This window comes from Otolemur garnettii, unplaced genomic scaffold (assembly GCF_000181295.1).
Source record: "Otolemur garnettii isolate 467f Iridium unplaced genomic scaffold, OtoGar3 scaffold00008, whole genome shotgun sequence".
NCBI lineage: Eukaryota > Metazoa > Chordata > Mammalia > Primates > Galagidae > Otolemur > Otolemur garnettii.
This window is the reverse complement of record NW_003852403.1, coordinates 7,741,308-7,753,536: the sequence shown is the minus strand read 5'-3', so window position 1 is coordinate 7,753,536 and position 12,229 is coordinate 7,741,308. Positions and strand designations below refer to the sequence as shown.

General features: G+C 45.0%; 1 protein-coding gene and 1 non-coding gene across 2 annotated transcripts in view; both read right to left on the bottom strand.

The window, feature by feature from the left end:
- The window catches only part of POLR3A (RNA polymerase III subunit A), a 63,312-nt gene that overhangs the window by 14,712 nt on the left and 36,371 nt on the right, over nucleotides 1–12,229 (bottom strand). Inside the window, exons 18-21 of the mRNA XM_003783521.3 lie at nucleotides 10,748–10,866; nucleotides 9,753–9,890; nucleotides 6,952–7,122; nucleotides 5,401–5,514 (exon numbers count right to left, since the gene is read on the bottom strand). Of these exons, the coding sequence (XP_003783569.1) occupies nucleotides 5,401–5,514; nucleotides 6,952–7,122; nucleotides 9,753–9,890; nucleotides 10,748–10,866 (542 nt within the window). The remainder of the gene's footprint in view (nucleotides 1–5,400; nucleotides 5,515–6,951; nucleotides 7,123–9,752; nucleotides 9,891–10,747; nucleotides 10,867–12,229) is intronic.
- LOC111723173 lies at nucleotides 4,392–4,498 on the bottom strand. Its single transcript, XR_002771771.1, has one exon. It is a non-coding gene; the product is annotated as a U6 spliceosomal RNA (small nuclear RNA).

Below are 12,229 nucleotides of genomic sequence, written 5' to 3'. Positions count from 1 at the left end.
ATAGGCGCCGAGCCACAAAGTGGTTTTTCAAGGAACACACCATATGGTTCATACTCCAGACATATACCCTTTTGGTTAAGGTGTCTCTAAGGCCTTTTACTCTGCCTGCTCTCATGGTATTGCCATCTGTGGCCCTAACACAGGGCATGGGAACCTCCTCTCTTGCTCTTCATACATGCCACAAAGTCCACATTGACACAGTTCAGAACAGGTGTAACTGTACCGATTATACTTTTCTTCTCTAGAGTGATTAATTTAAGGATTACTGCTGAAGCCATTATGATCAGTTTAAATACCTCCAGCTGAAGGGCAGCTATGTCAACTCTACATGCATTTTGAACACATGCTTTGCACTTACCTTCATTTCAAAGAAAACATGCCCTAATCCCAGCTTCCTTCTTCCCCTGACCCTCACCTCCCAGGCCACTGCCATGTTCCCTTGCCACATACAATAGGAGCTCTGGAAATCACTCTCAGAGAGAGATGTGAAACATTAGCATTTATATTATTCCTTTTGTACTTAAAAGCAGCACTTAGACCCCCAGATGATGACAAAGTGGAACTAGGAAGAATGTGGAAGTGTCAGGTAGGGGATGGACAGGGCAAGGACTACAGATCTGATTCTAAGTTTCCTGGTGACCACTCAGAGGGGAAAACCTACTCGTTTTACAATTTACACATGTCCCTGAGCTACATCAAGCTCACTGCCATTCATAAAATCAGGATCAGCCAGCACCTCCCTTGGGAAGTGCTCATGGGAGCACTACCAGAGGTGTAGCCAAGCATTCTACTCTGGGTAGGTCAGTCATCAAGTGCTACAGGACTGGCTCTGGAGCACTTCTTGGCACACTGATGGCACCCACTATGCAGTAGCAACAGTTCTTCAGAGGCCACTTGACTGCAGCCCGGGGACCCAGCCTTTGGCTCCTTTGCTGTGACCTAGGGATGGTGTTTAAGAATATGAGGAAGAGCTGGGCATAGTAGCTCATGCCTGTAATCCTAACACTCTGGGAGGCCAAGGCGGGTGGACTGCTTGAGCTCAGGAGTTTGAGACCAGCCTGAGCAAGAGAGAGACCCCCATGTCTAAAAACAGATGGGCATTGTGGTGGGCACGTGCAGTCCTAGCTACTTAGGAGACTGAGGCAAGAGGATCACTTGAGCCCAAGAGTTTGAAGTTGCCATGAGCTGATGCCCCGGAACATTATCAAGGGCATCAAAAGTGAGGTTCTGACACATTATCAAGGGCATCAAAGTGAGGTTCTGTCTCTCTCTCTCTCTCTCACACACACAAAAGGAATATAAGCAAGAGTGGATGGACTGCCCCTCCTTCCCAGAAATAGAATTTTTATCCATGATTCTGGACAAACGCAGTGGTTGTGGGCTTGAATGGCACACTGGCCAACTGCAGGCAACCAGCTACTTTGTGTGGCTGGCTGGGGACAGGTTCATATACATAAGAGGATGAGTGGGCTGGTGTGAAAGCAGACTGCATACTCTGGTGGCTGAGAAGCCTCATGGGGTCTTCTTTCTCGATTCCAGGATAGGCTGAGGGGCCCCCACGGGAAAGAGCCAGCCTGTGCTGCCCACAGTCCACTTAGCCTATCACACTGCTAAGAACACTGAAGCCTCACTAGAAGCCTGCTTTTGCAAAATAAAAATTCTAGCTGGATGTGGTGGTTCACATCTGTAATCGTAACGCTCTGGGAGGATGAGGCAGGTGGGTTGCTTGAGCTCAGGCGTTTGAGACCAGCCTGAGCCAGAGCAAGATCCCATCTCTACTAAAAATAGAAAAACTACCTAGGCATTGTGGCAGGCACCTGTAGTCCCAGTTACTCAGGAAATTGAGACAAGAGGCTTGCTTGAGCCCAGGAGTGTGAGGTTGCTGTGAGCTGTGATGATGCCACAGCACTCAACCCAGGGTGAAACAGTAAGACTCTGCCTAATAAAATAAAATAAAATAAAATCCTGTAAGGCACCATAGCCAGCTTAAGACTTCTAGTCCCATTCTATCCTCACCTTGCAGAAATCTCATTAGTTTTTCATGCCTGTCTAAACATTTTTATTAATAGTTTTTCTGAAAGCAAAACATGAGAACTTTATGTTTTTGTTTAGACAGCCTTAGTATCTGTATCCACGTGGTCTTATGCCTTTCCCAGCCAGCTGCTGCCCAGGTGGGAGAGACTGCCCTGTGAGGTGGCATGGCACCACCCCATCACCCTAGAGTGGAGGGCACTGTTTTAAATGAGGTCAGGGGCTTGGCCAAGGCCACAGGCCTCTCCACAAAGATTCTTTCTCCAAGGTCTGCTCTCTGAGCAGGGGTTTCTGTGATGTCTTTGCTCACTAGGAAATTCTGTCTGTCTCCTAGGAGCCAGGGGGATGAAGGGGCTTTCTGGGGGGTAGAGGGGGCTCCACCACACCCTGGCTGCCCTGTTTCCATGAATACATCTTTCTCATGACTATCCTATTTGCCAACTCTTTCTTCTCACTGAGAAAGCATGGAGATGCATGGAGGGTTACCCTGCAACTCAACCACTTTTAAGGACTTTCATTAACTTGTAAGAAACTGAAATTCTCAAGAAGTTCTTTTTAGAGAAAGTCTCCAGACTCACTCACTAATTATGAGTCTGAGACCACATTTTCAGATAGTCCGCTGTTGCAAACCAGAGTTGAAAAATAAAGGTGGAGAGGGCAGTGGAACAACCTCTCCTGGCTTGACTGTGCCTAGAAGCGGTGATGTCCAAAGGTGTTCACATTTGCTGTCCCTCAACTTTCCCTCTGCATCACTCAGTGTAAACAGCCTTTTCCACATTAGTGATTTTCGCCCTCTGGCTACTTGTCTGGCTGTGGCTGGGTCCTTTGCAGAAAGTTCCTAAAGCTCTCTTGGCCCAGATTTTTGATCACCAAGTGTTAAAGGGTGCCTCACTTATGGGAATACGAAAACAGGAGCAAAACCTAAGGCCAAGCAGACTCAGGGGATTTTCATGTACAAGAAACTCTGCACACATAAGGAGTAAAATGAGCACATACCTAAAACCATTTGGCACTAGCCATGACAGTTCAGCTGCCTCACTGCTGCACACATCTCTAGTGGGTTTACTGAAAGGAATAACTTTCCCTCCACAAACATTCTGGAGGTTAGGTTAAAAAAAAAAAAAAAAGAAGAAAGCATGGTAAAAACGAAATCTGAAGCCAGCTACCAAAACTTCAGACTGAATCAACCCATGCATACTAGAGGGAACTCACATGACATCTGACAGGCAACTAATCACGTGGTTAGCCAGGGGTTAGATTCTCACACGACACAGCATGCCTGAGAGTGTGGGCATTGGCCTCGGGCAGGGACAAGGGCTCTATGCCACTCGGGGGCTGCCTTTGTCACCTCAGCTCTGGTACTGGTTAGAGCTGGAGAACACTTCCCGGGCTTGGATGAATCTGTTCCGCCCAGTGAATTTTTGACCCTCCCAGCAAATCTGAGTTCACCAGATTGTGAGCTACTAGTGGTGAGGACATGTTTTGTCACCCTTGCATCCTCAGGATCTGCAGACTGTGTGACATATGGTGAGGGCTGAACAAGTGCTCAATGAATAAACAAACACTGCTGGGCAGGAAGTCACCTGTTAAACCCTGTCAAGGGCAAGAATGGAACCAGTCCAAAGCAAAGCCGTGTTTGCCAGAACTGGCACAAAAACTTGCCATCTCAGTGCTGGCAAACAGTTGAGTGCTACTGGAGTTAGGCTCTTTCTGCTCATTCATGGCATGCGAGGTGCCTTACCTCGTTGTATGTCTTGTAACCTGTCTCAGTAAAGGTCTTTGAAGATAAACAGAAAAATAAAATAAGTAAACATAACCATGGAGTAAAACCAAATCACAACCCTAATTGGTTAGTTTAAAAAAAAAAGAAAAGGAAGAAAACCTTCGTGGAAGAGAAACAAAACAAAAGGCACTCACTCAGCCCTAGCCACACTCTTGATTTTAAATCATATTCAAATCCAGAGGAATCTCTCTTTTCCTTTTCATACCTCAACACATGTATGGTATGAGAAGACCCTTAAAGAAAACAGTTTTTATTTAAGCTTCCCTTACTATTTGTGTTTTTATTTATTTGTTTATTTTGAGACAGAGCCTCAAGCTTTCACCCTGGGTAAAGTGTTGTGGCATCACAGCTCACAGCAACCTCCAACTCCTGGGCTTAAGTGATTCTCTTGCCTCAGCCTCCCAAGTAGCTGGGACTACAGGCACCCACTGCAACACTCGGCTATTTTTTGATTGTAGTTGTCATTGTTGTTTGGCAGGCCTGGGCTAGATTTGAACCCACCAGCTCTGGTATATGTGGCTGGTACCTTAGCTGCTTGAGCTACAGGTGCTGAGCCTGTTTGTGTTTTTTTTTGCAAAATAATATGGAATGCTTCATGAATTTCCGTGTCATTCTCGTGTAGGGGCCATGTTAATCTTCTCTGTATCGTTCCAATTTTAGTATATGTGCTGCCAAAGCAAGCACTGTTTGTGTTTTTAATATACCAAAAGGGATATATTCTTCCTTGACCCCCTTGGTCTTGAGCTGCATTTGGTACACAGAGAAAGCCATCCACTGATTTCTCTACCTCTTTGCTTTTTATCCTGACCATGATTGTAAACACGAAGGAGATGTGTGAGCAGGTCAGTGCAATTACTGACCAAAAAAACCTCAAGAGGGCACTGAGGGCATGGAGGCTATGAGCTCCTTAGAAGAACAAGACTGACTCAATGGATTTCTCATCCATAATATGGTAAAAGAGCAAGCAATCTAAAATAAGTGGAAAGAGCTGGTCCACAGGATGACAAAGTGGGTAGCAGGTTGGTATTAGGGATAGGCTTGAAACAAAATCAGTTCTCTAAAGCATTTTTCTTCTAACAGGAAGCTACTTATGTGAAAGACACAAACTAAAAAAGACAGGAGATAAAGTCTTCATGTAGGCTGATGATATTTTTTTACCTTGGGCATTTCTCAACTTTTTTTTTTTGAGACAGAGCCTCAAGCTATTCCCCTGGGTAGAGTGCCGTAGCATCACAGCTCACAGCAACCTTCAACTCCTGGGCTCAATCGAGTCTCCTGCCCCAGTCTCCCAAGTAGCGGGACCACAGGCGCCTGCCACAACGCCCAGCTATTTTTTGGTTGCAGCCGTCATTATTGTTTGGCGGGTCCGGGCTGGATTTGAACCTGCCACCTTAGGTGTACGTGGCTGGCGCCTTAGCCACTTGAGCCACAGGCGCCCAGCCGCATTTCTGAACTTTTAAACAAAGGGACGATAGTATGTTAAAAAATAAACAAATCCCCCAGCTCATAAAAGCCTACTAGCACTTGGCAAACAGAGCTCTCCTTGACAGCCAAGCTGGGCGTGGCCACCACCCCGTGGAGTTTACCTGCAGGAAGCTGTCCTGGCAGCAGAGGAACTCGTTCTTCTTCATGATGGACTCAGTGGTCAGGATCAACTCGTTTTTACTGAGAGCACGCTCGCTGGGACATGGGAAGACTGCCTTGAGTATTAAAGGGAAATCACATTATGCGTGCACGGGCAACAGAAAAGGGGGCAGTATCAGATGGAGAACTTACAAGAGATAAAACCACCTTCGCCAGGGTGAGCTTTCAGCAAGGTGTGAATTTTCTTTCAAAACATATAGTAGATTCTACCTTTCACATGACGGTGGAAATTAGATAAACTGATTACTCTATTCTACACAGATTTCTGAGTATTTAGCTGGTGGTGTTTCGTTACTTTCCAACCTTCACCCCACCAGTGATTTGCATTAAAAATATAAATTGTAGCAGCACCTGTGACTCAAAGGAATAGGGTTCTGACCCCATATGCTAGAGGTGGTGGGTTCAGACCCAGCCCCCGGCCAAAAACTGCAAAAAAAAAAAAAAAAAAAAAATACAAAACAGGGCAGCACCTGTGGCTCAACAGGGTAGGGCGCCGGTCCTATATACTGGTTCAAACCCAGCCCCAGCCAAAAAAAAAACTGCAAAAAAAAGAAAAAAATATATATATATTATGAATTGTTACTTTAAAAATCCTAAACATTTCAAGAGCAAAAATACTCTCTCACTCCTCAAGCTTGCAGGATTGTTCCCAATGTCTGAATGGCTGCATGGTTCTTCTCTATGGACAAACCGTTGTGTCTGACCTGTCCTCTGCTGAGGATTTGCCTCTGCTGTAAACAAACTGGAAAAACACCCTTGGCACATTTCAACCATATCTGGAGGGTAAATTCCTCTGAGTGGAACTACTGGGGCAAAAGGGACATATATTTAATTTCAGATCAATATTTTTATTCTCCCAAAAGGTTGTTCCAAATCATATTTCCAGTTAAAAGTATATAAAATGTGCTTGTTTTTTTGATACTCACGACTTATAAAATCTAGTCTTTTTTTTTTTTTTTTTTTTGAGACAGAGCCTCACACTATCCCCCTGGGTAGAGTGCTGTGGCATTACAGCTCACAGCAACCTCCAACTCCTGGGCTCAAGCGAGTCTCCTGCCTCTGCCTCCCAAGTAGCTGGGACCACAGGCGCCCACCACAACGCCCGGCTATTTTTTGGTTGCAGCCGTCATTGTTGTTTGGCGGGTCCGGGCTGGGGATTCGAACCCGCCACCTTAGGTGTACGTGGCTGGCGCCTTAGCCGGTTGACCTATAGGCGCCGAGCCAAAATCTAGTCTTTAGTACACTCTGACAGAGAGAAACCAAAGCCCTCTTCTGTTGGCATCTGGTTACTATCAATACAAGGCTTTCGACTTAAAAAACATTTTTCCTTTTAAAATTCTGTAGCTGATGTAAAGGAAAAAAAAAAAACCACTAATCCAGCGCTTGGGTAGACACGACTGAAGTATTAACTAAGTGAAATTCCAAATGGTATCTCTATTCCAAAGAAACATCCTTGAAAACACTCTAACCCCAGATATAATGCGAAATCTTACTTTGATGTTGTCCAGAACCCTTTTAAACTCCAGAGGTTCATCTTTTCCTTCCATAGCTGCAGGGTCTAAGCCGTCTCCACCATAAATGAACTGGATAATATCACCGGTAGAGCTTCGGACTGTCAAATCATACTGAGAGCAAAGATCTTCAAGGGATTTTACAAGCCTTCTCTAAACAAAAAGAAGGAGAAAGCTCAGGGGCTTTGAGAAGACCAGTCACGTGTGCAGAGGATGAGGTTTGCAACTCAAAGTTTTAAGGTTAAACTTTAATCACATAAAATATGTATATCAGAAACCCTTGAAACAGTCTCCTTGCCCCAAGAACAAGATCCTGAGTGCCTCACTAGCTTATGCCACGGGATTCAGAATATGTGCTAGCCCCCAGCACTTTATAGAATATATGGAATTTAAACCCCATCCCCCCAAAGGACTCTGCAAACACTTCTCCTAGGCTGTTTTGCTTTCCCTCTCTTTCTCCCTAAGGTATAAATTAATTGAATAGCTTTGCATTTCTAAACAGAACTTAAGCCAGGACTCCTACAGACTTCAATATGAATTAACAGAGGATCAGGTGAGGCCCTCTTCTGGGACAGAGGCAGAAGAGAAAACAGGGGCAACTTTGTGTCTGAAGCCGCAGGTAGCAATCACTTCTCAAAGCTGCTCAGGGAGAATCGTCCACCTGCACAACACTCCAGCCAGCAATGCAATGGTGGCTCAGTGAATTGAAAAGAAAAGAAATCCTCCCCCAGCCAACTTCAAAACCAAAATCCCTTATGCCAGATCAAATTTGTTCTAGGTTAACATACTGTTTTAGGAAAGTCATACTCTCTACTTTAGAAAGGTAATGATGAAAAATAAAGTCAAAACAGATTACGGCAGGAGTGGTAAAGGCATTTCACAGTCTGTTGGGTTTCTGACAAAAGCAGTACTCTCTGAAACCGAAGGGCACTTTCTTACAAAACTATCCAATCTTGATACATCAGGTACAGAAGAGACTGTGAAAATAGGTGTCTACTACCTCAACTCCACTGTCACCCTGGTCCCCCTTGTTTCCTCTGGCCCATTTGTTCATACCTCTGGTCTGCATATCCTGGTTTCCTAGCTTGCAAAGGGCCAGCCATTTCCACAGTGGGGACAGAGGATGCAAAACCACAGCAAGTTTATAGACCAGCAACTTGGAATGCCGACTTTTTGTGTTGTAATTAATAAAAAACATTAAAAAAAATTTTTTTTTGAGACAGTCTTACTTTATTGTCCTCAGTAGAGTGCTGTGACATCATAGCTCACAACAACCTCAAACTCTTGGTCACAAGTAATTCTCTTAGCTCAGTTTATTTATTTATTTATTTGCAGTTTTTGGCTGGGGCCGGGTTTGAACTCGCCACCTCTCGTATATGGGGCTGGAGCCCTACTCTTTGAGCCACAGTGCTGCCCTCAAGTGATTCTCTTGTCTCAGCTTCCCAAGAAGCTGGGATTACAGGCACCCGCCACAACACCCAGCTATTTTTATTTTACTTTTTTTATTTTTTAGAGATAGAGTTTCACTTTGTTGCCCTCAGTAGATTGCTGTGGTGTGGCATCACAGTTTATAGCAACCTCCAGCTCTTGGGCTTAGGCAATTCTCTTGCTTCAGCCTCCCAAGTAGGAGGGACCACAGGTGCCTGCCACAACGCCCGGCTGCTTTTTGCTCCAGTTTGGCTAGAGCTGGGTTTAAACCCACCAGCCTCGGTATATGGGCTGGTACCCTACTCACTGAGCCACAGGTGCTGTCCCTGGTTATTTTTAGATACGGGGTCTTGCTCTGGCTCAGGCTGGTTTCAAATCCGTGAGCTCAGGCAATCCACCCACCTCAGCCTCCCAGAGTGCTGGGTTACAGGCATGAGCCACCATGCCTGGCCAAAACATTAAATTAAAAATAAATAAATAAATGAATAAATAAATAAAGGCCTGGCGTGGTGGTTCTTGCCTGTAATCCTAGCACTCCAGGAGGTTGAGGTGGGTGGAATGCTTGAGCTCAGGTGTTTAAGACCAGTCTGAGTAAGAGTAAAATCCCGTCTCTACAAAAAATAGAAAAATTAGCTGAATGTTGTAGCAGGTGCCTGTGGTTCCAGCAACTGAGAAGGTTGAGGCAAGAGGACCACTTGAACCCAGGAGTTTGAGGTTGCTGTGAGCTTTAATGCCATGGTACTCTAGCCTGAGACTCTGTCTAAAAAATAAAATAAACAAACAAACAAATAAACATTGTTAAATTATGAAGTAGAGAGTAGAAATAAAAATAGGAGACTAAAGAGACATTCTCTGATTGTTGGCCTTAGGGAAGGACATGGGAAGGACACGCTTTTCACTCCTCTGCTAGTAGGGGTATGTTTGTGGCTAAGTTTGAGAAACACAAGCCCAAAGAACCTTCTGATTTAGCCCTGGACCCCAGAACTTATTACTCTAGAGCTACACACTCACTGGGAAGGCAGCTTTCCCCCTATAGCAGGCCCTGGGAGAACTCTCTGGAATTAATAAAAACAATGTAAGTAATGAATTACATGCCCATGTTTTCCTCTAGTAGAGCTTTGCTATATGTGGCCCTGGCCTGTCTTGATCATTCAAGGTACACACATGATTTGGAACATATTACCTTCTTTGCTGGTTACTCACTTCCAAGGCATTTACTTCTAGTAATCTTTTCTTTTAAGTACCAAGATCAGATAAATCACAGCTCATGTGAAAAATGTGTAAACACTCAACAGTCAAAACTCACAGAGCCCCGGCCTGTTCTGCTGCTAATGGTATATGTTTCTTCAAGTTACCTGCATGTATCCTGTTTCAGCCGTCTTAACAGCTGTGTCGACTAGACCTTCCCGGCCAGCCATTGTGTGGAAGAAAAACTCAGTTGGTGTCAAACCAGAATAAAAGCTATTAGCCACAAAGCCTTTGGCAGCGGGGAGCTAAAAAGAAGTAGAAAAAAAGAAAAATCAAACAAAAAAAGCTTTAGCTCTATAATTCAGAAATCCATTCAAATCAGAATTTGCCCCACCTTTAGACTACATATACCCGGCCAATACACTCTTACTTAACAGCAGACTTTATATCCCCTCTCTTCTTCTTCTTTTTTTTGAGACAAAGTCTCACTATGTCACCCTAGGTAGAGTGCCGTGGCATCATCGCTCACAGCAACCTCAAACTCCTGGGCTTAAGTGATTCTCTTGCTTCAGCGTCCCAGTAGCTGGGACTACAGTATATCCCCTCTCAAATAAGAGAAATATTCTGGACAAACCATCCTGACTGGAGACAAGAAAGGTGAGGTCCTAGTCAGGACTGGCACTGATGTCAGTGGCAGGCAGGCAGCTCAGGAAGGGAAACCTCAGGAAAGGGAAGCTTGGCTGCTCTCCTAAAGCAGGTGAGCAGTTAAGGACCTCAGAGGATACCCTGGGGACAGAGGCGGCTTGGCCATTCCCTGGGAAATGACTCCTTCAAGATATCCTTCTTGTGGGGAAGACCTGGCCACCTCTAACACACTACTATGAATTGCTAATGCAGACAGGATTTCAATCTGGAGCACTGAAAATGATCTGAAAGCAGATTATGATGGTGGTTGCCCAACTCTGTGAATATACTAACAGTCACTCAACCGCATACTTTAAATGGGTGAATATTGAAGTATATCTCAATAAAATGACAAATATACACATATAAAACTCCACATGAAATAGCCAATGGTCTTTGATCTGGAAAAGTATGTGCTCCCTAGGAGATAATCTAGATAAAGAGGCTTCAAAGTCCTACCTCATTTACTACTGCTTACCTTCGAGTGTTTTTCAAAGTGAGGCAAGGACCTGTTTTCAAAGCCATCTGGTACTCGAGAGCCACTGATGGCCTGCTGTCCCACACAGGCAATCATCTGTGATATATTAATGAAGGAACCTGGGGACATGGGTTAGAAACGGAATGTTCATTTACCAATATAACATTCACTAAAGTGTAAGCAGACCAGGGGGATGAAACAGGAACACAACAGAACAAATGCCCTTATCCTGACAAGTTTATAGTCCAGGGAGAGTAAAGGCCAACCCCGTCTTTTACTATCCGCAGTCCAGGGATACCATGAAGACAAGACGGCAGAGTGAGGGCGACGAGCTTGGGAGCATGTGTGGGATGGAGGACAGGCTGGGGAAGTGTCAGGTTAGTCTGAAAGGAGACTTTAGCAACCAGACTGAAATTTTGGAGGACATTATGATTCGAATATAAAGCGGTTATGGTGGGGGAGAAGATGGAGCAGGGAAGGGAAGGTTCATGTTTGGCAAGAAAAAGTAGACAGACAAAATTCACAGACAGTGCAAACTGTCCATAATACAAAGTCAGGAGGAAGCGTGGGAAGCAAAGAGAGAGGAATGAAAAACTGTGGGGTATATCCCAGAAGCAGAAAGTAGAATAATGGGGTAAAAGGGAACAAAGTTAGAGATTGGATTTATTTTTTAAAAAACATTTACAGAGGGCTGGGGGCAGTGGCTCACGCCTACAATCCCAGCACTTGGGAGGTCAAGGCAGGTGGAATACCTGAGCACACAGGTTTGAGACTAGCCTGAGCCACAGAAAGACCCTGTCTCTAATAGCCGGGTGTTGTGACGGGTACCTGTAGTCCCAGCTACTTGGGAGGCTGAGATAAGAGAATCGCCTAAGCCCAGGAGTTTGATGTTGCTGTGAGCTGTGACGCAATGGCACTCTACTAAGGGTGACAAAGTGAGACTCTGCCTCAAAAACAAAATTTACTGGTGGCGTCTGTGCCTCAGTGAGTAGGGCGCTGGCCCTTTATGCTGAGGGTGGTGGGTTCGAACTGGTCCCAGCAAAACTGCAACAAAAAAATAGCCAGGCGTTGTGATGGGTGCCTGTGGTCCCAGCTACTCCGGAGGCTGAGGCAAGAGGATCGCCTAAGCCCAAGAGCTGGAAGTTGCTGTGAGCTGTGACACCATAGCACTCTACTGAGGGCAATAAAGTGAGACTCTGTCTCTATGAAAGAAAAAAAAAAACCCAAAAAACAAAACAGTACTTTGAGACTTTGCTCAAAGTACTCTCCAACTTAAAAATCCAGACTTTACCAAAAAGTTCTTCCAAAAGAGTTAAACCTCCTAAAATGCACTTAAGTGTCTATGATTTTATTTTTTAAATTTTTTTGAGACAGAGCCTCAAGGTGTCCCCCTGGGTAGACTGCTGCGGCATCACAGCTCACAGCAACCTCCAACTCCTGGGCTCAAGTAAGTCTTCTGCCTCCGCCTCCCAAGTAGCTGGG